Source organism: Megalopta genalis, chromosome 1 (genome assembly GCF_051020955.1).
Source record: "Megalopta genalis isolate 19385.01 chromosome 1, iyMegGena1_principal, whole genome shotgun sequence".
Lineage (NCBI taxonomy): Eukaryota > Metazoa > Arthropoda > Insecta > Hymenoptera > Halictidae > Megalopta > Megalopta genalis.
The window spans coordinates 25,420,031-25,443,943 of record NC_135013.1 but is presented as its reverse complement, the minus strand read 5'-3'; the positions used below and the strand labels follow the sequence as shown (position 1 = coordinate 25,443,943).

At 40.5% G+C, this 23,913-nt stretch overlaps 4 protein-coding genes across 8 annotated transcripts; 3 read left to right on the top strand and 1 right to left on the bottom strand.

Moving 5' to 3' along the window:
- Window positions 1-2,125: 2,125 nt before the first annotated feature.
- Window positions 2,126-6,970, top strand: hgo (homogentisate 1,2-dioxygenase). Its single transcript, XM_033470722.2, has 8 exons — window positions 2,126-2,274; window positions 2,335-2,470; window positions 3,790-3,923; window positions 3,981-4,167; window positions 5,245-5,424; window positions 5,500-5,723; window positions 5,790-5,916; window positions 6,523-6,970. The coding sequence occupies exons 1-8, from the start codon at window positions 2,257-2,259 to the stop codon at window positions 6,852-6,854; spliced, it is 1,338 nt and encodes a 445-aa protein (XP_033326613.1). The 5' UTR covers window positions 2,126-2,256; the 3' UTR covers window positions 6,855-6,970.
- A 150-nt stretch (window positions 6,971-7,120) lies between these two features.
- On the top strand, window positions 7,121-12,956 carry Nup214 (nuclear pore complex protein Nup214). Of its 2 annotated transcripts, XM_033470564.2 has the most exons (6): window positions 7,121-7,629; window positions 7,874-8,167; window positions 8,239-10,366; window positions 10,451-12,319; window positions 12,389-12,569; window positions 12,656-12,956. In XM_033470564.2, exons 1-6 carry the CDS (start codon window positions 7,597-7,599, stop codon window positions 12,681-12,683), a joined length of 4,533 nt encoding a protein of 1,510 aa, XP_033326455.2. In that variant the 5' UTR covers window positions 7,121-7,596; the 3' UTR covers window positions 12,684-12,956. The 2 variants fall into 2 exon arrangements, with proteins under 2 accessions (XP_033326455.2, XP_033326444.2); XM_033470553.2 differs by having other exon boundaries at window positions 8,239-12,319.
- On the bottom strand, window positions 12,861-16,644 carry IntS4 (integrator complex subunit 4). The gene is made up of 9 exons (XM_076524028.1): window positions 16,472-16,644; window positions 16,301-16,361; window positions 16,074-16,226; window positions 15,586-16,004; window positions 15,189-15,515; window positions 14,858-15,122; window positions 14,326-14,788; window positions 13,738-14,221; window positions 12,861-13,667 (listed from the first exon to the last, which is right to left on the bottom strand). Exons 3-9 carry the CDS (start codon window positions 16,122-16,124, stop codon window positions 12,944-12,946), a joined length of 2,733 nt encoding a protein of 910 aa, XP_076380143.1. The 5' UTR covers window positions 16,125-16,226; window positions 16,301-16,361; window positions 16,472-16,644; the 3' UTR covers window positions 12,861-12,943.
- Window positions 16,645-16,840: 196 nt separating this feature from the next.
- Window positions 16,841-23,893, top strand: Pdzd8 (PDZ domain containing 8). 4 transcript variants are annotated; one of them, XM_033470587.2, is made up of 10 exons: window positions 16,844-17,048; window positions 17,293-17,749; window positions 17,817-18,009; window positions 18,080-18,342; window positions 18,456-19,536; window positions 19,613-19,875; window positions 20,162-20,362; window positions 21,117-21,266; window positions 22,028-22,210; window positions 22,493-23,893. In XM_033470587.2, exons 2-10 carry the CDS (start codon window positions 17,354-17,356, stop codon window positions 22,694-22,696), a joined length of 2,934 nt encoding a protein of 977 aa, XP_033326478.2. In that variant the 5' UTR covers window positions 16,844-17,048; window positions 17,293-17,353; the 3' UTR covers window positions 22,697-23,893. The 4 variants fall into 4 exon arrangements, with proteins under 4 accessions (XP_033326504.2, XP_033326478.2, XP_033326489.2 ...); XM_033470607.2 differs by having other exon boundaries at window positions 16,846-17,048; window positions 17,447-17,749; XM_033470598.2 differs by lacking the exon at window positions 21,117-21,266 and having other exon boundaries at window positions 16,845-17,749.
- Window positions 23,894-23,913: the final 20 nt, after the last annotated feature.

Here is a 23,913-nt window from a genome sequence, read left to right as displayed (position 1 = left end):
AGCTGACCTTGCCTCTCATTGGTCACAGTTTTTCGTTAATAACTCGTAAACGAAGCCGCGGATTGCATTATCGCTAAGGAAAAAGTTACTTCAAATGACCTCAGGAACCTCCTATTTCCGGGACATTTTTGGGACACCGTGTATGTACCCCCGTTAGCCGCAGCGCCGGTTGCAAAATTTTCCGATTCGTTCGGCGAACAGGTTCGCGTTTCGCAAATCTCCGTCGAACGTCCAGTCGCGGAGGCGTGGCGATCGAATGGAACGACAGGGCACGGAAAACTCGTCGCTTTCGCCGGCTCGACGCGAAACGCCAAGTTTTCCGGCGTTTCTATGTAGAGCAGACGGTCGCGCGCGCGCCAGTTGCCTGTCAGCCTCCTCCTGCACGGTTTTGCATAAATTCTCCGCAAACCGGATTATAATTTTTCCGTCGCGCCGTCGTCCGGAGATACACAGCCCGATAGAAACGCAAAAGCGGAGACGATCGCGGCTTCGCTTCGAGGAACGCGTCCGCGTTTTTCAATCGGCCGGGGCCACGTCGCGGCGGCCGCGTGACGCCGCAAGGTCGGAACGTCGCACAGTAGTCGGATCCCATACAAAAAGCGGAAAAATACATACAACAACTGAAATGATATATTCAAGCCTTACCTTTTTTCATTTTATACGACTGACAACATATATTTGAGTTTATATTTCGGTGGAATAATTAAAATAAAATGCAGTGTTTTAATTGTTTATGAACGAATTCTTTAACACTGGATTTACCGAACCCGTCAAAATGACGGATTGCTAATTTTTTAATTTAATATTATTCATATCGTGAAGATACATTTCCGAATTATTTATTACTTAGTTATTTTTTTATTATAGTTAGTTATTTATATAGTTATTTATTTAGTTAGTTATTTAGTAGTTATTTATTTAGTTAGTTAGTTATTATTTATTTATTTATTTAGTTAGTTATTAGTTATTTATATAGTTATTTATTATACGTTACTTACGGCTAATGTTATAATAACACTTTGTTAAAAATCGGAATATACGTCTTATTGTTACTTTTATAAAGTAATATAATACAGCCGTTTTTTTCATGCTCCGTAAATCTAGTGTTAAAAATACAATTTTTGTTCTCAATTCAGTTCGATTAAATTGAACATCTTCTCCATTTTCATGCTCGATTGTTTCTTCGAGAAATGGTTTCGATTTCTTGATCGTCCATTTCCTCGTACTCGAACGGATTGGACGTGTGCAAAAATCTGTATATAATCCAAAAAAGAAATAATTTGTAATTATTCTCATTAGTTTCAATAGAGCGTGAACAGTTGAAATATTGACATGCTTGTATCACGGTATGCTACGTGGCACGTGCCATTTAGCCAACATTAGCCAGCAGCAGCCAATTTTTATTTTGTTATTAACGTAAGGCGTTGCTCTTCGAAATGCGATCAAAGCGAGCACCGAACTGCCATTTTGGCATTATTATTAGGTGATTTCTCCAACATTAGCCAACAGCAGCCAATTTTTATTTTGTTATTAACGTAAGGCGTTGCTCTTCGAAATGCGATCAAAGCGAGCACCGAGCTCCACCGAACACATAATTCAAAACTGAAATGAAAATTCAACGTATTCAATCGGACGTGACTCAAAAAACGTGAGAGATAAAAAAGCGTCCTGGAACGTAATTTGAGTACATGCTAAGACGTTAAATTTTATAAAAATTATTTATTTTCGAAGAACAAAATAATTATAAATTTAGGATGATTTGGAGGTGGGCTACTTCGAAGCCATATAAATACATAAATATATAATATAAACATAAAAAAGATAAAAAAGTAAAAACAGTAAGCGACACGTTTAATTGGCCACCAGTGAATAAATTACGGGGATTTATAAAAGCGGCATTTTTCCGCTTATCGTATGGAAACCGACTGCTGTGCGTCGGTCGCGCGTCGAGGGGCTCGCCCTGTGAATTAATCGTGCCGGCCATAAATTCTCGCGTAGCACGTGGAATGTCCGGCTTTCGAGCGATATGGGTGTCGGCCGAATCTTTTTAACTAGCCGTGCCCTCGCGAGCATGGCCACGGGATTGGCCAGTGATCGAACGAAAGACGTAAACATGTTTTCCTTTTGCGCGAACGACAATCTCGTTGCGATTATGTATACGCGTGTCATCGAAGTTGCCGGGCGTTGCCAGTCCCGTATAAAAGACAGCCCCGATGGAAAAGAACCGTGTATTTCTCCGTGATAGAACGCGGCGAGATGAAGGACGATCTGAAGGTAAAGGCGGCTTAGGCGAGGCGATCGGGTCCCGTTCATTCACGGTTTCCTTCGTTCCAGTATCTCTCGGGATTCGGTTGCGACTTCTCCAGCGAGGACGACCGCTGTCCTGGTGCTCTGCCCGTCGGCCAAAACAGCCCCCAAAAATGCCCGTACGGGCTGTACGCCGAGCAATTGTCCGGCACAGCGTTTACCGGTTCGTAGTACATTAAGTAAAAAGAAAGGGGCACCCGGAATTCCGATTCTAAAGTCCCACGGTTATTTTTCTTTTTATTTTATTATACTTATTATATATTATTATTTTTATATTATCATTATATTTATTTTTATTATTTTTATTATATTTATTTTATATTATTTATTTTTATTATTTTACTTTATATTATTTATTTTTATTTTTTTTTTATTCATTTGACCATACTTGTAATATATTATTATAATATTATTATTATATTTATTTTTATTATTTTTATTATATGTATATTTACTTATTTTATTATTTTATTACCTATTTTTTGTTTATTTATTATATATATATGTAATGTTATTTATTTTTATTTGTTTATTTATTTGTTCATACGAGCCATAGAGAGCTAGCTATTGCACAATATAAATGGATAAGAAAATAATAATCGAGCATACAAAACTAGAACAACGAACGTTCGATTCGAATACTCGTTCGCAATAAAATGTTAACTTCGATTAGATCGTGTTGGTAATTTTGAGGGTGAAAGGTCGGAGACTGAAAGGAGTCCTTTAAACTTTATTGCAAAAGTAATTTCGGTTGTACAAATAGACAGCTTACAAAAACGTCCGAGATTACTTTCGCAACAACCCGACAAGCAGCGCCGAGTTCGATCGCGATCCATCAACGCATCGCGTTACCAGCGACTGTTCGTGTCAGTCGATCTCGACTGTGTTCTGGAACTTCTTGTGCCGATTTCTAGAAACTCTATTCGCGAAACGCGTGACGTCGAACGCATCTTCTTCGCTGTGTGAGAAATATTTTCAAGACCGAAAAAAGATGCGTCGGAGCACGTTCGTTGCCCCGGATGGAACGTGTCTCGAAGGCGACGAGATCAAATCTGACGAATAAATAACATTCCTGACTAATATAATAAATAATATACAGGGTGTCCTAAAATTATTGGAAACTCTGGGAACTGAGGGGTTCATGAGGTCATTTGAAGCAACTTTTTCCTTAGCGAAAATGCGATCCGCGGTTTCATTTACGAGTTATTAACGAAAAACAGTGACCAATGAGAAGCGAGATCAGCTGGCGCGTGGCGGCCGAGCCAATGAACGTAACTGGACTCTGCGCGCTCGTTGGCTGCGCCGCCTCGCGCTAGCCGAGCTCGCCTCTCATTGGCCGGCGTTTTTCCTTAATAACTCGTTAACGATGCCTCGGAGAACATTTTTGTAAAGGAAAAAGTTGCTTCAAATGATCTCAGGAACCCCACATTTCCCGGAAGTATCATAATTATGGGACACCCTGTATATAATGAATAATCGTAGCTCCCCGGTCCTCGAACAAACGTTCCTGGTTCTATCGAATTCGACCGTCCGCCGTCCACGACCCCTTCGTCCCCGTCGCAGGGCCATCCGGACTCGAGTACAACTGGGACACCGTTCGTCCGACGCCGAATCAGGTGAGTGAGCGTTTGTTTCTCTTCGTCGAGTGGGTTCCCGAAAGCTCTGATTTTCAGCTGAGATGGAAGCCGTTCGACGTGCCGAGCAGACAAGCCGCGGAGGTCGACTTCGTCGACGGATTGCGCACGATTTGCGGCGCCGGTGACTGTCGCGTGCGACAAGGGATCGCGATCCACGTGTACCTCTGCAACGCGTCGATGGGCGACAGGGCGCTCTACAACGCCGACGGCGATTTTCTGATCGGTACGCGCCGGCCCTGGAAGGCCCGATCGCAGCCGCGCCGGCGATCGCGCTCGTAGGATCCTCTTCGGCGTGGTCAGGAAAAGTGGCTACGCGAGGAGTGGGGGCAGACGACGCATGCGCGGGAGTCCCGCGCAGCGGCGTGACGCGTCTACGGGGCGGCACCTACAGTGGCCCACGAAAGCGTTCGTACACCTTTTAAAACGCAATGACTTTTTCAAAACAGAACTAAATGACTTGAATTTTTTTTAGATGATAGGTTGCCGATGATTGAAAAGCTTTCCTTTTTAATTTTGTTATTGCTCGGAATGAAAAGAGGAAATTAAAAACCTTTGTTTTTAATTCTTTTATCTGAGCCTATAATGAAAATTTAAAAAATGAGTCGAACTACAGACGTCGAAAGATTTTCAAAACTGCAGATTTCTTACAGTTTTTTGTGAAAATCGTGATAAAACTGCGATATTTTTTAATTCGTAACAACGTGAACCGATTTCGATATAATTTTCAACGTGTACGTAACTTATCGAGATCTACGAAAGACATTTGCCAAGTTTTCGTAACTGGCTCAGATAAGAAAGTTAAAAATCGACAAATTTCTATTTCTTTGTCTTTGCAAGTAACAGCGAAATTAACACTAGATTTACGGAGCACAAAAAAACAGCTGTCTTATATTGATTTATAAAAATAACAATAAGACATTTTTATTCTGATTTTTAACAAATGTTACGGTAACATTTTCCGTAAGCAACATATAAATTGAATAAATAACTCATAAATGTATCTTTACGATACGAATAATTGTAAATGAAAGAATTAGTGACCCGTCATTTAGCAATCCAGTTTCGCAAATCTAGTGCTAAAAAACAAAATCATTTCAGTCGTCGTCACTTAGTCTAGTTTTAAAACAATTATCGCCGCGTCGTCGTCATAGTTCAGAATTGTAACGTTCACCCGGTAGACACGCCACGCCGCTGCGCAGGACTGCCGCGTACGCGTGGTCCGCCCCCCACTCCTTGCGTAGCCTATTTTCTTGACTACGCCGATCCCCTTTTTAGCCATAGTTGTGTGCGTTTGTCGCAGTGCCGCAACTGGGCGCGTTGCTGATCACCACCGAGTTCGGCAAGATCCGATGCGAGCCGAACGAGATATGCGTGATCCAGCAGGGCATGCGGTTCCACGTGACGGTGTTCGGCCCGTCCCGGGGATACATTCTCGAAGTGTTCGACGGCCACTTTCAGCTGCCCGAACTGGGTCCGATAGGTAATCGCGGAATCTTCTCGAGCGAGAAATCGTTTTTTTTTTCAAACGGCCTGTCGCTATCGTTTTGCCGGGCAGGAGCGAACGGTCTGGCGAATCCGAGGGACTTTCAAACACCGGTTGCCCGATACGAGGACCGTGAGACCGGTTACAAGATTCTCGGCAAGTTCCAGGGCAAGTTGTTCGTCGCCGAGCAACGGCACAGTCCCTTCGACGTGGTGGCCTGGCACGGGAATTACGCGCCGTTCAAATACAATCTCGACAGATTCATGGCCGTTAATTCGGTCTCTTTCGATCATTGCGTAAGTATCGCGATTGTTCCTGGCCGAGTCGATCGGCGAGACCGACGGATCGTTTTTCAATTCCAGGACCCCTCCATCTTCACCGTTCTGACGTGCCCGTCGTTGAAAACGGGAACAGCGGCGGCCGATTTCGTCATCTTCCCGCCCCAATGGTCCGTGCAGCAACACACTTTCCGCCCGCCCTATTACCATCGTAAGTGAAAACGTGTATCCGTGTCTCGTTCGGAACAAACGAATTTCAGAAACACCCGTTCCCTTTTCTTTGTGCTTTTTCACTTTCTCGCTTAGCCGGCCAGCCGGTTGCCCGGTTGCCCGCTTTCTCGGTTTCCCGCTTTCCCGCTTTCCCGCTGAAACGTAAATAACGAGGCGCGGAATAAACCGCTCGGTTCGTTCCGTCCTTTGCTCTTCCACCGCGGTAACGCTGTCAATTGAGCGATTCGCCGGCGAGTGCCCCCCCCCCCCCAGCCCGGCCGCGGCTCGCCATGCTAGACCGCTTCTAAAAATCGCAGTGCCGCGAGACATCGGTGAAAACTTGAAATTTTCTCCAATTACATCGATCGACTTCCTTTTTCTTTCGCGACGATAATTCTTGCGTTTCTTGCGCCGGCGAACGTGCAATTCCATCTCCCGTCCCCTTCCGCCGTCGGCGATCGTCGGTGGTCGTCGGTGATCGCCGGCGATCGCCAGCTGCTAACCTCTCTTTTCTATTTTACCGTTCTCCTCGTCGCTGAATGGCCGTGTATCGGCGCATCTGCGCGAGCGAGAGCACCCCCTGACGGCCGACGACTTTGACCCTCAGGAAATTGTATGAGCGAGTTTATGGGCCTCGTGAAGGGACGCTACGAAGCCAAAGAGGAAAGTTTTCATCCGGGCGGAGCGACGCTGCATTCGATTATGACGCCTCACGGGCCGGATACGCGCTGTTTCGAAACCGCTTCGAACCGCGAACTCGGGCCCGTTCGCATCGCCGACGGGACCATGGCTTTCATGTTCGAGACTTGTTACAGTTTGGTGGTCACCGAATGGGCGACCACGGTCTCCAACAAACTCGACCGCGATTACAACAAGTGCTGGGAACTTCTTGAGAAGCACTTCGAACCGAACGCCAAGCCCGAAACCACCGAGCCTTGATCGCTCGTAATCGTTTCCCTCGGATGTGTAACGTTCCGTGACCAAACATCATCTATGTTCTATGTATGTTTCCGTACGTGTAAACTATGCTCCAGTAAATAAATGTTAAGCGAGTATTACGTGCGATTGCTCACAGCCTTCGGATTATTCCATAAATTGACTCTGATCGTAGCACGCGAGACGACCCGTCGAATTTACGTATGGTCGCATAAGATAATTTGCCACATTGATTGCTCAATGTGGCTACAAATAACTCGTACCGCTTTAACCATAAGATACGATGAAAATGTCGGCAAGAATCTATTGCGTTATAATATTTAAATTTAGCGCTGTTCTCCGTAGCGGCAGAATGGTCAAACTGGTAGCCAATTACCGGCTGAGAAAAGCGTCAAGCCGAGTATTGATGGCGTCGCTCGTGGCAATACGCTGAAACTGATAGTCGATTACCGACGCAGGGAAACATCATGACGAGTGTACTGGTGGCCAAACGCTCAAACTAGTAGCGCCAATTACTGACTGAGTAAAGCGTCAAGCCAGAATACCGGTGGTGCCTCTGGTGGCAAAACCGAGAATTGCTGATTTCAAATCTTGATCTATGTATAATCTACGGTTGTGCAACTGTCGTGCAACGTACAATATACACTTCCGTTTTTAATTTGTGTTTAACCTAGAACGAGTCTGGCGAATTCATTTTTCAACGCAATTGAATATTTTCATGAAGATTTCAGTGAAATAATTAAACATGAAAACTGCTCCCGATCCAAAAGACATACAGGTATCGCATGTTATTTTTTAATAGTGCAAATGTAAATATTAGCTTTATACATTATAACCTTAACAGAACCATTTTTGATTCTAATATGAATAAAATGCGTCGTCTTTTAACCTTTAAATGAATAAAATGTATGTAAAATGGAATGTAATAAGCCTTTTCGTATTCTGATTTTATTCCCGTAAATTTATATGCATACATGTATTTTGTAATTATGACAAATTTATTTTAATAATTATTTTTTTAGGAATTTCAATTTAAACAGTCGTGCATATCCCAAATTTTAGATGCATATACAACTGTGCCAATTGCCTGCAGTCTTGTTACTGTAGACAAGAAGAGGGGTTTATTATATGTAGGTCAAAATAATAAGATCGTTGTATTAAAACCTGGAGAAGACAGTGATCCAGAATGGAAAATCGAACTGGAGACAACAGTAATTATTTGTAAATTAATACTTAACTGTGATTGTTCCTACTTAGCAGTAGTACCACAAGGACCGTCTGTTTTAATTTACGATGTACAAGCCCTTAGCAAAACCGTAAGTGACAAACGTAGTATCCTAAACTTTATGAAGTAATATTCTAACCTTTGCAATTATTTTACTTTTAGAATTTACGTTTATTACACGAAATCAGGATTAGTACATCGGGCATGGAGGTCTTTGCAAACGATGTACATTGGAACCCAACTGTCCCAGGAATGTTATGTACAGTAGCTAGTGATTACACAATCGGTAGTTTCCAAATAAAAGATGAGAAGTCAATAGAGTTGAAAGCTTTAGAAAGATTAAATGGACTAGATGCCTTGAGCGCAGCTTGGAGTCCTAAAGGGAAACAAATAGTTATTGGTTGCAAAAATGGAAGTATTGTACAATTGAAACCAGACTTGAAAGTAGCTAGAATGTTTCCTGGTCCTACTCCATACATTGGAGAAGTTGTTTCCATTTTATGGATCAGCAATTATCAGTTCTGTGCTGCTTACTTAGGTAGCGAACAGAGGATCAATGTTCTTATAGTTGATGCTCCTAAAGGCGAAACAAACGCCACTTTTACGTGTTACGAAGATATCACATATGGATTAACATATACGGAAGGAGAAAGAATGCCAACACGTTACTTCTTCGATCATGTGCCAGAATGGGGTTTAATTATTGCTGCTAGTAGTAATAGCAGTGAAATTGCAGTATTGGGATCCACGGATGGAGGTGCCACTTGGTATCAATGGCAACTAGTTGATAGCCGCAGGGCTCAATTGCCGTTTGTTCATACTACGGAGAGTTACCCAGTAGGCTTAGCTATAGATAAATCTCCTGTCAGAAAATTACAATGGGGAGCTGATTCTATTTTACCTATTCCAGTTCCTATACTACATATTCTGGCAACGTCCGGTCAACTCTGTAGTTTTCATATGGTGAATTTGACACCCAATTGTCCTTCTATTAACATTCCACCTACAGAAATTGTTCTACCTCCACCGCAACAACATTTCAATCCCATTTTGACAGACACATCCCTTGTCATGAATGGTGTGATAACAAGTACTCCACGTCCAAAGCAAATGGAAAATGTTTCCGAACGGCAGAAACCGGCTCCTACAAGAGATATCTTCGAGAAGATGTCTCTTTTACAGCACCCACCTGAAAAACTACAGGAGCAAAATGTCGAAACTTCAAACGTGGAAGTTAAGGTAGAACCACCCAAAGAATCCCATTCGCAGGAGCCTCTAAAACCGGATATTAAATTGGCACCAGTTAAAAAAGCAGGTTCACAAGATCCTGTGCAGGAGCAGAAAGCAACTATTGAGGATGAGACTAGAGATATTCGCGCTTATATAGAGGAACATAATTTATTTGAAAAAGAATTGCGCAACCGATTGGAATTACAAACTTGGGATTGCGGCACAGAAGAGGAACGCCGAAAACTTGTAGATACCTCTAATATAGTCGATCAATTTCTTAGAGAATTGAGAGATACGACGAACAGTTTATCAAGCGATATCGCATACTTAAAAGCATTGCTGCTGCAATCGTTTGCTTGGGTCGAGGAAACCAAATCTAAAAATTCAGCCAGCATGGATTTTACTACTAGAAATTGTGGAGACAACAATAAGATATCTGATCTACAAAAACTATATTATTATACTCAAACGCAACTTGACCAGGCTAGTAAGATCTTAGATTTGGAATGGTCTGATCATAAAATTCAAGAAAAGTCGCGAATGAAAATTCCCCATTTGGAGTGTGTGTATCAGAATCTTATTCTGCATAATAAAATCATTCGGCAGGAAAAGAGCAAAGTAGAGCAACTGAAAAAACAGTGGAAATTACTTACCCGTAATAACAATATATTTGGATTGAATCGTTCATTATCAAATTTAAATATAACGTCGCCAAAATCATCGATTTCTCTTCCAAGAAATGCAGGAATCATAGAAGCACGTTGTAAAACTATCGCATCAAAAACATTGAGTTTTACTCAAAGCAAGCAAATTAAGCTGAGGGAATATTTATCTAATTCCACTCCTAGAATTATAAAACCTGTAAATCCGTCACCGATTCAACATCGTTTGGAAGCAACTCTATCTTCATTGGCATCGCTGAATACTACACCCATTGAGATAAAAAACAAGGTAGAATCACCTACCTCGAAACAAACTCCGGTTGCTAAACAGACCACCACTGAAAAGCCAAAACAACAAAGTCCTTTAGCTTCTCTGAATAGCATTGTTGCAAGAATCGGTACGAATGAAATCAATAATGTACCAACGCAAAGTAAATCACAGACAAAACAACCCGCTTATACTGTGGCTTTCCCTGTTACAGCTGGAGCTAAACCCCTACAGACAGAGAAAAAGTCAAGTCCACCAGTGACTCTTGCCACAAATCAAATTAGTAAATCAAACGATAATGTTACATCAAGCCAAGCTAATACTCTAATTCTTAATGTTCCAAGTTCGATCAAGTCATTCCCTAAAGTTGATTCCATCACGTTTGGTACACCAGGACAGAAGCCTGAAGAAACTATTTTACAAAAATTTACACCCAAAGAATCTGGTACCAAACCTAGCAAAGATATTGTATCGAGTAGTGATCCTACAAAAGTACAAAGCAACTTATTTAATACCGGTACATTGAAAGATGTATTGTCAACAGATACATCCTCGACAAAAGTACAGGAAATCAATTTGAATGCTTCGTTGAAATTTGGGCTTGCAACGACAACGACGCCAATTACAAAAACCGACGCTGCAGCCACATTCAGCTTCGCTACTCCGAATGCTGCAGCTGTAATCGTTAAGAGCACTTCGCAAACTATGATGCCACAATCAACGGTCGCACAAACATTTTCTTTTGCTTCAAAACCATCAACTCCTACAAGTTCATTTAGCCTGAAAATACCACAGACAGCAACAACAGCGCCTCAGACACAAGATTCGTTGAATTTAACTGGTTTATTTACAGGGTTGCAGAGCAACAATCAAACATCTGTATCTAGCAATAATATGAATGCCGATTCAAAGTTCAATTATAAACCTACATTTGGAACACCTGGCTGTCAAATGGGTCTGTCATTGGGGCAAATGTCTATTGGTCTGGCGAATGAAACTCCTAGATCAAAAACTATTACAGTCGCTCCCTCGGTTACTATTGAAAAAGTTGCTTCTGCAGAATCGAAAGCTCCTACTTTTCCTAGTTCTGTGGAAGCTGTACCTGCAACTACTGCTACTACCGCCATTACTACTCCTTCATTGTTTGGAGATCAATCTGGCACATCAAATGTTTCTATATTTGGTGGGATGTCGAGTTCTACCACGCCAACCACATCAACCGTTGCTGCTACAATCAGTGGCACAGGCTTTGGCAGTCAAACTGTAACAACAATGCCTATGTCGATATTTGGTGACTTCAAAACCACTCCCACAACTAGTACAGCTACGGTCACAACAACATCCAGTACTGCCTCTTCGTTTCAAACTTCTCTACCACAACCCACTTTTGGAGAGGCTGCCACAAATTTGTCCCCTGCAAATGCTGCCAGCGTTAACAGCAGCAGTACTCCATCTACATTGACCTTTGACACCGCGACAACAACCTCTGTTACTTCACCGTTTGGGAAACCATCTGCTCTTGCAATGAACACTCAATTTCCAAATACACCAACCGTTTCTTCTGCAGCAAACACCTTTGGAAAACCAATTATCAGCCCTGCTTCCATACCTTTTGGAAGTTTTACGAATACATCTATATTCGGCGGTGTGCCAACTACTTCAGCGAATACTTCAATCTTTAGCGGAAGTAACACTAATTCCATTTTTGGTGGAAACACTCAAGCGTCGCCTTCTGGTTCCATCTTTGGAGGAAATGCATCTACAATGAACAACTTTAGTACGCCTCCGAAATCTCTTTTCGACAATAACGCTCAAAAATCTGGTTTAATATTTGATGGAACTCAGAACACTGAGTTCGCATGTAGACAGGCAGTACATTTGCAGACAGGTAATATATTTGGAGGTAGTACTTCCTCGATGGGCATGGAACAACCTGTACTAGGTGCACAATCCGGTTTTGGACAAGCACCTGCGTTTGGTTCCAAGCCAGTATTTGGGTCAGCACCATCATTTGGTTCCTCGAAGCCAATTTTTGGTGATACATTTGGAGCGGTAGCGTTTGGAGCTACTGCATCTCCTCCAGGTAACGAATTTAGATCATTACTTTCTGTACATTCTTATTTATAAAAACTAATGATACGAATTAAAATAGCTTTCGGAAGCCCACCGCCAATGAGCAGCCCTCCACCAATAGATAACAACGTATCTAAAGTTTTTGGAACCGTAGGAGGTAATAGTACGTTTGAATCTTTGGCTACTCAATCAGGCGGGCTCACTTTTAGTAGTTTAGCCCAAAAGAGTCCAGAAGCAGAAAGACCTCCGTCGTTCAGCGGGTAACTAGATAACGATTTCAAACCTAAAAACGTTGTAGCTATAATTTATAAATGATTTACCAACTAACGTGATTTTTTTTTTTTAGTGGAAGCTCTTTCTCGAGTTGGCGGTAGTATATCAATATCTAGGTTGAACACAACAGTCAAAATTTCCATACAAACTATTCTTTTAATGAAAGAATCTCAACATCCCAATCAATTAAAATCATGTATTTATAATGTCTTGTTATTAGTAACGTGGCAAACGATGATGATTTTAAAACCATCTTTCAGAATTGTATTATACAAACATAGAATGTGATTTAGTTTATTTCGGATTTATTTACAAGAAACGAATATTGTATAAAACATTCTACCGTTATATAAAAATATCATTAGATACCTCTCTTCACTGGTTTTGGTGCTATCGACACTTTGGTCGGTTTGCAAAGATCAATGACACACGGATCGTCGAGTGCCGCCGATGGTACGAGAAGTGCAAGAGATATTTCTACGTTGCACGCTTCCATCCAAACTTGATGAGACAACAGAACGGTGGTCTTCAGTCTGTAGTCATTTTGTTCCGTATTCTGTAACCGTAGATCGGACTGTCGTGGCAATAATAACTGGACTTGTTGATCAGGATGTCTCAGTTTAACACGGAGTATACTTGGGTCTCTCAAGTTCAACAGTTTAGCTGTTAACGGGATGCCTAGTAGAAGACCCCCGGTGAATTTCAATGCGGCGTCAGCATCGCCTCTAGGTTCTTCTATAATGGCTCTGCAGAATCGCGTTGACACCGATGGTCTTGGTAGTCGTTCCTCACCTTGTGCGGCAGGTGTTAAAAGCAACGGTAATAGTAACCGCGTCAATGATCCTGGTTTAACATCAGCCAATGTCGGGATTTGAAGTACAAGAGCTCTAGAAAACGTCGGCAACTTGGACGTATCTTGCGGTAGGGTGTCTGCTTCAGAAAGAAAGTATCGTGTCAGTGGAAGAGCACTTCTTCCAGTCACGCTTCTTGTGACTCGTATCAGTTCAACTGCCAAGGCTTTCAGCCACAAGTCAATGGCTAGCATCGTATCGATTTCAGCTAGTCCACTGAACAATCGTTGCAGCCTAAAAATTTTATTTGTTAAAAAAACTATCACTCTATAGGTAATGATAAAAAATGTGAAATATTTTATACTTTTGAGTATTCCGAAGAAGAACCGAAATGTTGGTCGTAGTGTTTGGGAATGGACTGGTTGATATCGAATTTGCAGACGACATTGAGAATTCTTTTAAAACGGATTTTAGAAGCAACAAACAACGTATATAAAGAGCGGTGAATCGCGCTGCTCCTTCCATACGATAGTCCATTTCTGCCAGACGATCTAAATCAATGGCTGCAGCTTCTAGGAGCTGAGTATGAACTCTACCACTCGGCCTTGCATTTTCGACGCCTGTGACTACCTTTTCCAAAAATTCTTTTCCTCGCTCGGTCTCCTCATCAGTTTTATCATCCCTTTCAAAGCCTGGTCCGCTGGTTATAGCTGGCCGTAATCGTGGAACTAGATGCGGCATTGTGTCCCGCAAATAATGATAGTGTTTAGATGTGTGCTCTGTGAAAAGAGCGTGCATGCTTGGACAATGGAACGCCGCGTTAAATATCATCACCAATACGCTTGCATCTATTATTTATAGTTACGGATTTTGTCAAGAAAATAGTACTGTAGTAGAATAGTTATTATGTAGAAGAAGACTTATTATGTAAACATAGCTACTAAAAGGATACAAGAGGGTTCATCAACATCCGGTTCCGGTGTGTCAAAGAATGGATGTCGACCAAGAAGCTGGGGTACTAAAGGCAATGTCAAATATGGATGCGATGCTCCTAATGCTGCTAAGCAGCTTCTAATACTCTCTCTATCTTGCGGATAACGAGTTAAGTTTTCAAGAAGACGGTTTACACACATATGCAAACAATTTCTTGTAGCTAGCCGGCTGGCAGCTAAAGTGGCGTGCAGACCTTCTCGTACCTCACCTGAGAAATCTTCTAGCGCACCTAATATCGTTTCCAATTGATCCTCACGAAGCGTTACGCTTGCAGATATTCTCCTTAATGACTCGATAGCTCTCAACCTTACATCTTGAATTTCATCATTGAACATATCTACCATAAAGTCCAGAGCAACCCTAGCTATGTTCGGTTGTTCTAAGGACAGCGTACAAAGCGCCTCGACTGCTGCTGTTCGCACCTGAAAATAATTCATTATACAAGTTGAATATATTAATTCCTGTAAACATATAGAAAAGTAGTATGCTACCTCCAAAAACTCGTCTTCCAAACCGTGAATAAATGCACCGCAAGATCCACTCTTTTCTTCGACTTCTGGCCGGTCTGCTTCCACGATTTTTTGTTTCTTGTCTAATGCTTGCTCTATGTGTCGTTGAGATACCCCTTTCATTGAGCCTAGAAGCGTCATTGCCGAAGTTCTGACTCTTGGTGATAAATCGCCCATAAAACTGCAGATTTGAGAGAATGCACAGTCTACCATGCGTGTGTCTTCTCCATCTGAACCCATAATCATGCTGGAAAACAATTCAATTAATACAAGTTTAGAGTAATTTTGTATTAAAATTAAATTTAAGTAGTACTTCTCAGGATATTCTCTTCCTAACAGCCATATCAATTTTAAAACAGCGCGTCGAACGATCTCGTAGTCATCCCTAAGCGCGGCACAAGCTTCTCCAAAGAAACTTGCCGGCAGTCTGCATCCCCTATGAGAATGAAGCTCTGCCATTGTTTCGAATGCTTGAGCACGAACTCTTGGATCCTGAGAACGTGCATAGTTGCCAACAAATATTAATGTGTCATCTGCAGTATTTGCAGTCAAGTATCTACCAATGATAGAAAGACAACGTGTTTGCACACCATGCCAGGTGTCTGGTAAGTGTTCACGAGCAATTTTTAAAACAAGATTCCTAAAAGAATATCAGTTTTTTAATTGTAACACAAAAATAAATGTATGTGTGTATGTATGCTATGAAATACCTATGAAAATCTCCTAATTTTAACAAAGTTGCTAAGCCTTGACTCTTTACTCTATGGGATTCTTCATTTCTCAAAAGCTCAGCAGTTTCATTGACAATCCTTGTCTTCTCTGTAGAATCATGTGTTACTTCTCCTAGTTCTGCAAATATCCAAAGTATTTTAGCTCGAACTGCAGCTTCTGTTTCAATGGCAAACCTTTCTGATAACTTTTTTACAACTGTTGGAACTTCCTCTGGGGGAATGTAAGCTATAGTATCAGATATACGGACAAGAAGCTGTAAAGCATCATTGCCACATTTACATTTCTCTAGACATTCTATGTAAGCTAGAGCAGAACTTCCTTCTGTTCCATTCTTACTCCCTGATGTAGAAGCTAAACGTAGTGTTTTCAACCTTTTTAATGGTGGCTCGGTTACAACCTACACAAGATATCATTGAACCAACAAATGAAATTTAAGAAACATTAAATAAGAGACAATATAGTATACCTGACTCTGTGTAAACTCTGCTAAAACTCTTTTCTTGATTAAAGCTGCCATATTAATAAAATATCGTACATTTGTTTATTAGAAAAATAGAAGCCAGGTTATGTTCTCTAATGCTTATGATTATCCACACTATGATTTTAGGTGTTTATAAATCTAAAAAATAAAACTGATTTTATTATATAAAATTCGAGAATTATCGCATATGTATTAACATAAATAATACCTACGCTGTTAATATCTAATTGTATTTACATACTCTTTATGTAAATCGTTTACAAATACGCAAACCTAAGAGAATAAATTATAAGGTTATGTTATGTCAGCTGATCGTGTAATTTTATGCTTGCACGATCATTGAAAATAATGAATATGATGAATCATTTTTCATTATAACTAACAATGTAGATAGTACTCCATATGGAAAGTATTATGATTTTTCTTACTCATACAAAATTATTCCCTTAAAAATATCATCTAATTGAATTTGGGTATAATTTATATTAGAAAATGTTAAAAAATCTCGTAGTTATCATTTTTTATGCTTCACTGAGTGAATATTGATATTGATTTTCTTTCAATTCGGTTTCTATAAATATATTTTTATAACGTCTAATACAAATATATTTATCAATGTAATTCCAACATTTGAAATATTGCAAACCATTAAAATAGGTATAAATCAAAAATATTCTTCAAGTGTAAATAATACATGAAGTTGACAATCACACAATCTGTCAATTTGACAAGCTTGTCTGGCACTAACATGGCTGCCGAGATCAATAGAAAACTGTCATAATACGTTTCGTTCGTAGTTGGTCGGCGTTATTAGATTCTTCAAAATGTTTCGCCGAAACGTTTCTTTGTGAATATGTATATTCTTTAAACTGTAAGAAAGCTTCTTTATATTTTCGTGACAATGCCGTAATTTCGATCGTCGTAATAATAGGTGAAAGTGTTCTGAATAATTGTTGACCCGTAAGTAGAGGGTGATTCACAACAATGTAATGCGGCATTAGAAAGATAACATGTTTTTTAACGATTGACGGATATCAGAGATATTGTATAAGTTCCTAATATTTCGGACGAATGTTAATGAAGCATCTGTCCTGAATATTAATAAGAAATAAACTTCCAAATACACTTTATACATTTACATTACTTCTTGTTACACAAGAGAGTGCCTATTTCTACAATTGCTCTTGATATTTCTGGATTTTAGTAGGGAATACATCAATATTAATCGAGGAAACTATTGAGTTTCCATTGCGTGACATTTTAATATGGACTTTTTTGAATTTATTTATGTGTCTGTGATTACATTTGTGTACGGTATAATATGTACGCTTGCATTGGAATTTTACTTGTTCATGAAGTATTTGGAACAAGCGCCTCTAGCAAGCCCACCAGAAAAATCGATCCAACATGGCAAGGCAGAGTTACCTAAGGAATTACTTGACCAGATTCAAGATGAAAAGAACATTTCTAGTACAAGCATATCACGTCAAGCTATGTGCCAAGGCAATGAGAACTTGGCGATAAACTTGACTCTACAGTTTCTGTTCAATGAACTACGAAATGCAGAGAGGGTTCGTTTGTGGTTACATAGAAAATTAAACAATGAATTTAAGGAGCTATTGACTCAGTCCACAACAGGCAAACTGTTGGACAGTGTAAAGGTAAATCTAATAGAATTGTTATAGAAATATTGTCTAGAAAAAATTAACTATTATTTTATTTTTGCAGTTGAGAGACTTAAATCTAGGTACACAGTTCCCCACAATAAAAGGTTTAGAAGTTGCAGACTCAAAAATAGATGCTGATACGGGCTTGCTAGAGTCATTGGATTTAGCTTTAGATTTGCATTATTCTGGTAATTTTCAACTATCGATAGATGTTAAAATGTTATTGGGCAAAACTGCCTATATGGCTTTACAAGGTAAGATATATTAAAAGTATGTAAGGATTTGTAAAATTTTGAGTATAACTAATATTAATACTTTTTGCAGTGAAAAGGATCAGTGGTAGAGCCAGACTGCAGTTTACACGTGTTCCATATACTCATTGGTCCTTAAGTTTTTATTCAGAACCTATACTCGAATTAGAGGTACAATCTCAATTTCAAGGTCGTCAATTACAACCACAGATTATCTCTTTAATCACCGGACAGATTCGAAGAGCTGTGCGTAAAAAGCATACACTACCTCATTATAAACTGCGATACAAACCATTCTTCCGCAGACTGAACGATGAAGCAGTAGATTTATCCGAAGTAAGATGCAATCCATTACTTTACTTAGCATAATTCATGCAGTAATCCAATTGCAATTCTGCATAATTGTGAAATAATGAGGTAGTGTATAATCTACAAAAATGTTCCTTCAGGTTGCCAATATTCAATTGATACCAGGCTTTTTGCAAGTATCATTATTCGAAGTGAGCAGATTGAATCTTGGACCTAACATGCTGAATGCAGAGGACAAGTCGCAAATTGAAATTTATTGTACATTAAGCGTCGATTCGACACCGTGGGTGTTTCTTACTCAATATACTGGAGTTCCTTATATGGTGTTGGATTTGATAATTAGCAAAGTTGGTTCTCAGCAACTCGGCGTAGTATTTAAGCAAGAAATTGTGCCAGAGATAGGGCACGTTTGCGTGCTAGTCGAAACGATAGTAGGCGGGAGTCCTGCGGCAATAGCCGAGATGAGGAAGGGAGATATTTTGGTAGCTGTAGATGGTAAAAAAGTATCTAGCATGAACCAGGTAGCCAAACTCGTGAAAAATGCTGTGCAGAGGCGATTTATTATTAGAGTCGAAAGGAAATACTCGAAAACCGACTCGGATAAGCAAATCAGTATGAAAGTAGACAGCGATAAGCTGTCCGTGGAGAAGGCAGGAGACAGAAAATCACTGAAGACGGATCTTATAACGAGCAGAGGAGACACACCGAGCGTAGAAGACAGTAATAAAATCAAATTCGAAAGCCAAATCAAATTTTCAGACTTGAAAGATTCAGAGAACGAAGCTAGTGAGGCATTGGAGACGAGTAGTAAATTTTCTAGAAGAAAAAGCAGTGTACACGCTATAGAGGAGCCAGCTCATACACCTGATTCTACACCCTCTAGAAAAATTTCGACGACTTCGAGTCAATCGTTAATGTCCACTACTAGCTCCCAGTTATGTTACGATGATAATTACATAACAGATGTAACATACTTGTATTACACTACAAAAGAGAAGGAGTATGCTTCGTTAATTAGTTTCGAAGAGACTAGAAACTTTCAAATTAATTCAGAATTACAATATTTAAATATTGGCGTGTGGGGTCGTGTAAAAGGAGGTGAATTACCTGCTAAATTATTAGGATACATTAATGTCCCTATGAAATTAATTCTAGCACAATGTTATACATCCTCAACTGGTCATTATCTCAAATGCCATGCTTTACTACCACCCGATAGTAGTATGTATCATTATTAATGTACAAAGATTGGATGCATTGGTTAATTTCTACTAATCTTGCCTTACCCGTTTGAAAGCTTCACTAACAACGGCCCACGTGAAATTACAAGGCTATTCTGGTTTTGATCCGACACTTTGTTACGGTGATATTTTGCTATCTTATGTGTGGAAGTCCAGTTATCCAAATCGTCACATGGCTAGCGATCCAGGGAAGAAGGAGAGTATTGAGACTGCCAAAACGCAACCAGCACTAAACGAGGAGATTATTGATAAGAAAATGCACGATTTCATTAGAACACACTTTCACAGAGCAACACACTGTGATTTTTGTACAAAGAAGGTTTGAATCTATATTTTTATCGCCAATTCTTGCAGAAAAGAAAAACTACAGCAATGCAGAATTGTTCTTATCAGGACATCCCATAAATAATGCGAGTCTACTTATTATTATAGGACATACAAAAACAAGGTAAAATGTATAAAATACCAATGGTTGGAAACATGTTTTTGGAGTGACTTATGGGATGACCTGATACAATAATTTCTTAAACATACGTGAATAAGATTCCATCATATACAATCCGCCCCGAATAAAATATAAAAGAATGTTATTTTAAACCATACAGATTTGGTTGAAGGATGCTGTACAATGCAGAGATTGTGGTATGGTGTGCCACAAGAAATGCGAGGTTCGCTGTCAAGCGTCAGGAAGTTGCGGGGCGGAAAGTTTAACAATGGCATTAGAAACCGACGAAATAGAGCCTAATACTCTAATTGGGGAGCCAGGTCCAGAGATATCTCTAACCAGTTGCGAAGATACTGTACAGGTACTCAAGACGTTCTAAAAGTATTTCTTAAACGCTGAAAATGGTATTGCCAACTGGCTGAAAAACGTCGATATGTTGGCGACTCCATTCTTTTACCATTTGGTCCGGAGAAACAAGAAACGGTCACAGTACGGAGAAACTAGTCTGGAATCTTTCGAATTTATCGAGCGTGTGATTAACGTGTAATTAACGTGTAATTTCTCTATTTTTATTAAGAAATTGTATATTGAGTTTCTCGCGAGGTAGAACTTCTATGAAAAGAGAATCCATGAGAGTTACGATTATCTTGCATATCTATATCTTCGCGATCATATCCGATACAAGGAATTGCAGTTTCAGACAATTAAAAAAAATGTATACTTTTAAACAACATATCATTATATAAAATAGAGTATTTTCTTGGTACTTTGTATATAGAGAGACAACTGTTAAGTGTGTTCCACTTTATTTGTTGCCAATAAAACGAATCTGATCATCTGTACTTAGAGGGCGGTGAAGGTTTTTTGTAGGATTGCACCTTGACCTTTGTTTGTTGAGTATTCGGTATCTGTGAGCATTGTTCGTATATAGACACGCATCGTTTTGCTTCGGTGTCGTGTAACAGAAGCTAGTAGGTGATCTAGCAGAATGAAAGAAAACGAATCGGATCGAGGCATCACAATCACATTTCTTTCGTTATCGTTACAGTAAGCTCTAATAATACCAATAGAAGATTGTATTAATAAATTTCCAATACGTTGATCCGATCAATCAGGGTGCAACTATGATGGCCATGAAGGCTAGTATAGCTAACACTCTGTTGGGCCTGAAGAAGGCTGGAAGTACCAGTTGCTTGGCACCACCGGCTTCCGGTACTGGTCTGGCATCTAGAAGTCTTCCCCCAAGTCCCTGTGCATCCCGCAAGGTAGAATTTAATACCACAGATTTGTTCGCTTGGAACGGAGAAGAATTAACGATTTCCTCTTCAACGTTTGGGGTCATTGACCGCGGTTGCTAGTTATCGGCCAGGGTCACTGACTGTTCTTGATAACAGAAATATGATCGGCAATTGCCCATATACAATTTTACCTCTTCTCTGTTCCATTCCTCCTCTCTTTCTGCCCAATTTTCTACACCAACAACTCTAACAGCACTCATCACGCTTGCTGATTAACAAGGTGTTTGATCGCTTCGCGTGTGGTAGGATTTCCTCTTTCTCTCTATCTTCCTCTTCGTTTCTCTCTGTCCATTTGTCGCTAATGTCGCTATTTATCACACTGGCTTCTTTACGTTCTGTCGCAAAAGAAATGATCGCACCGTTTTACATTGATCATGTCACTAATTGTTATTTAGAGTAACAGATGCACAATCAAGGCCGTCACCGTTGCGCTTCTTACATAATAGGTCGTATTAATATCTCTACAACTGTTACAAGTCATTCATAGAGCGATAATTGGTACAAACGCTTTGCGATTGCCAGTCACATCTTTTCCACGCTCTTTTTCTAATTCTCTGCGTGTTTTCTCTCTCTCTCTCTCTCTCTCTCTCTCTCTCTCTCTCTCTCTCTCTGTCTATATCGCTACCTGTTGCATTGTAAGTCGAGTCAGCGCATCATTCTCTAGGATCAAGATTTTTAAACTAAACATTCCGCTCCGACGAATCTGATCAAATTATTGAAACGTTTAGAACTCATTGGTCGGAGGCTTGGGCATAAGTCCAGACCTGTTGGAGGGCGCAGAGCCCAGCGTGGCAGCACCTCTGGTAGCCGGGGATCTAGACGATGGTCTTATGTCCAGGGCTAAAGACACCGGCAAATTTTTATATAAACATTTTGAGCCACGGGAGCGCGTCGAGAAGATCAACACCATGGTAAGATCATTTGCGATAGCAAACCTATTAATCCACGAATGTTCGGCTACTTTTCTTCGATGCTTCAAAATAAAAGAACACGGATTTTCAACTTTCCTGAACAACTGAAAAGAGACGAACCTAAAATGAAGCCGAGCATATGTGGATCTTAGATCTTTACTATTTGAAAATCTCAGGCGGTCTAGTTAAAAATTTTGCGATGTGCCGATTAGAAGGTTGAAAATGCAACCAGCCGCTGTGATCAATGAGACCAACTAATCGATCTTTTCCACGTGTACGCAGATGAGTAAGCTGAAAACCGCGCTCGACGCGGAAACTACCTCAAGATTAGAGCTAACGCAGACCGGGGACATGGACAGTATTAAATTGATCGCGCAGAGCGATTTGCGGGTGCAAGCACTGAGCGTGTTACTCCTACACTATTGCGCCGGGCTGCAGCACGCGCAAGAAGCATTAGACCGGTCCCAGGTCAGCGAGGACTCTTAACGGATTCGAGTTCCGCGAGCAGAAACCGGCAAATAATCGATTCGGCATTTGCGATTTCAACATTCCAACCCGAGCGACTCGAAATCGGTCTAAATCAGCGAACGTCGATCAGTTCCGACGATCATTTTTAATTGTTGCACGCCTACGTGCACGCGCAACGCATACGATATACTTTTTTCGATTGTTCTTTTTTATATTGTGCTGCGATACTCGTGTTCGGTAGTCCCTCGTTCCGTGCGCCTCGGTTTTCGCCAAAGTTTTGTACAAAGTACAGTAGCACATACATATTTATTTAACCCTTGAGTGAACTTTCTACGCGAGCTTTAAAAACCCAGTTACATCGACACACATTCAAAGCGGCAAAGCTTTCGGATAGACGGTAACAGCCGGAGAACGTATATTTCCTCAGTCATTGGTTTCGTTGTTTTGTGAAGCACGCGCGAAGGGAATATCGTGATAGGCCTCGAAACAATACTCGTGAGTAATCTGACCGTGATATTATCGTTTTTAGCTTATCGGAGAAAACACCAAATAATTAAGGGCTTGTATTTACGGGTTATGCGTGTATTAGTAGAGGACAGAGTACAACGCGGATCGTCGAATGCGTTCGCGCAGTGTTTAGATTATTCTCTCGATTGGTGTAGGTTCAAGTAGCTGTGGTTAGTCAAGTATTTTAATTAGGGTAACGAAATAACGTGTCTTTGAGTTGAGACGCGACGGTAACGGGCAATTATAGATACTTCGTAGGAGCAGGAGTTACTCTTTTTCATATCAATAGTAGTGTAAAACACGTCGACTTTGAAGTCATAAGCGAATGGTTGTCGAAAACCCGCGCGTACTCTCCGAATAGTCTCTGTATATCTCTCTGTCTTGCGAAAAATCGCGAAACAACTGTCGGCAAACCAGCTCTGCAACGAAAACCTCGTCAGCTGCGACTGATTTAACGATGCCCGATCATTGCCTACGCGCAAAATTCAATCGTGTACGGCGTACACCACACAACACGCACGTACATACTACACATTCGGATAAAGACGAACACACGCGATACGATAGAATTCCATCCATAATAAACTCGAAGGTTGAACAAGCCTTGAATGTATATTATACATATATTTCCTGGCTTCGCAAGGTATTACGATTCATTGTTAAAAAGATGTAAAGTCAATATAAAGAAATGAATATAGATTATTGAAACGAGAAGTAAATGAATTTGT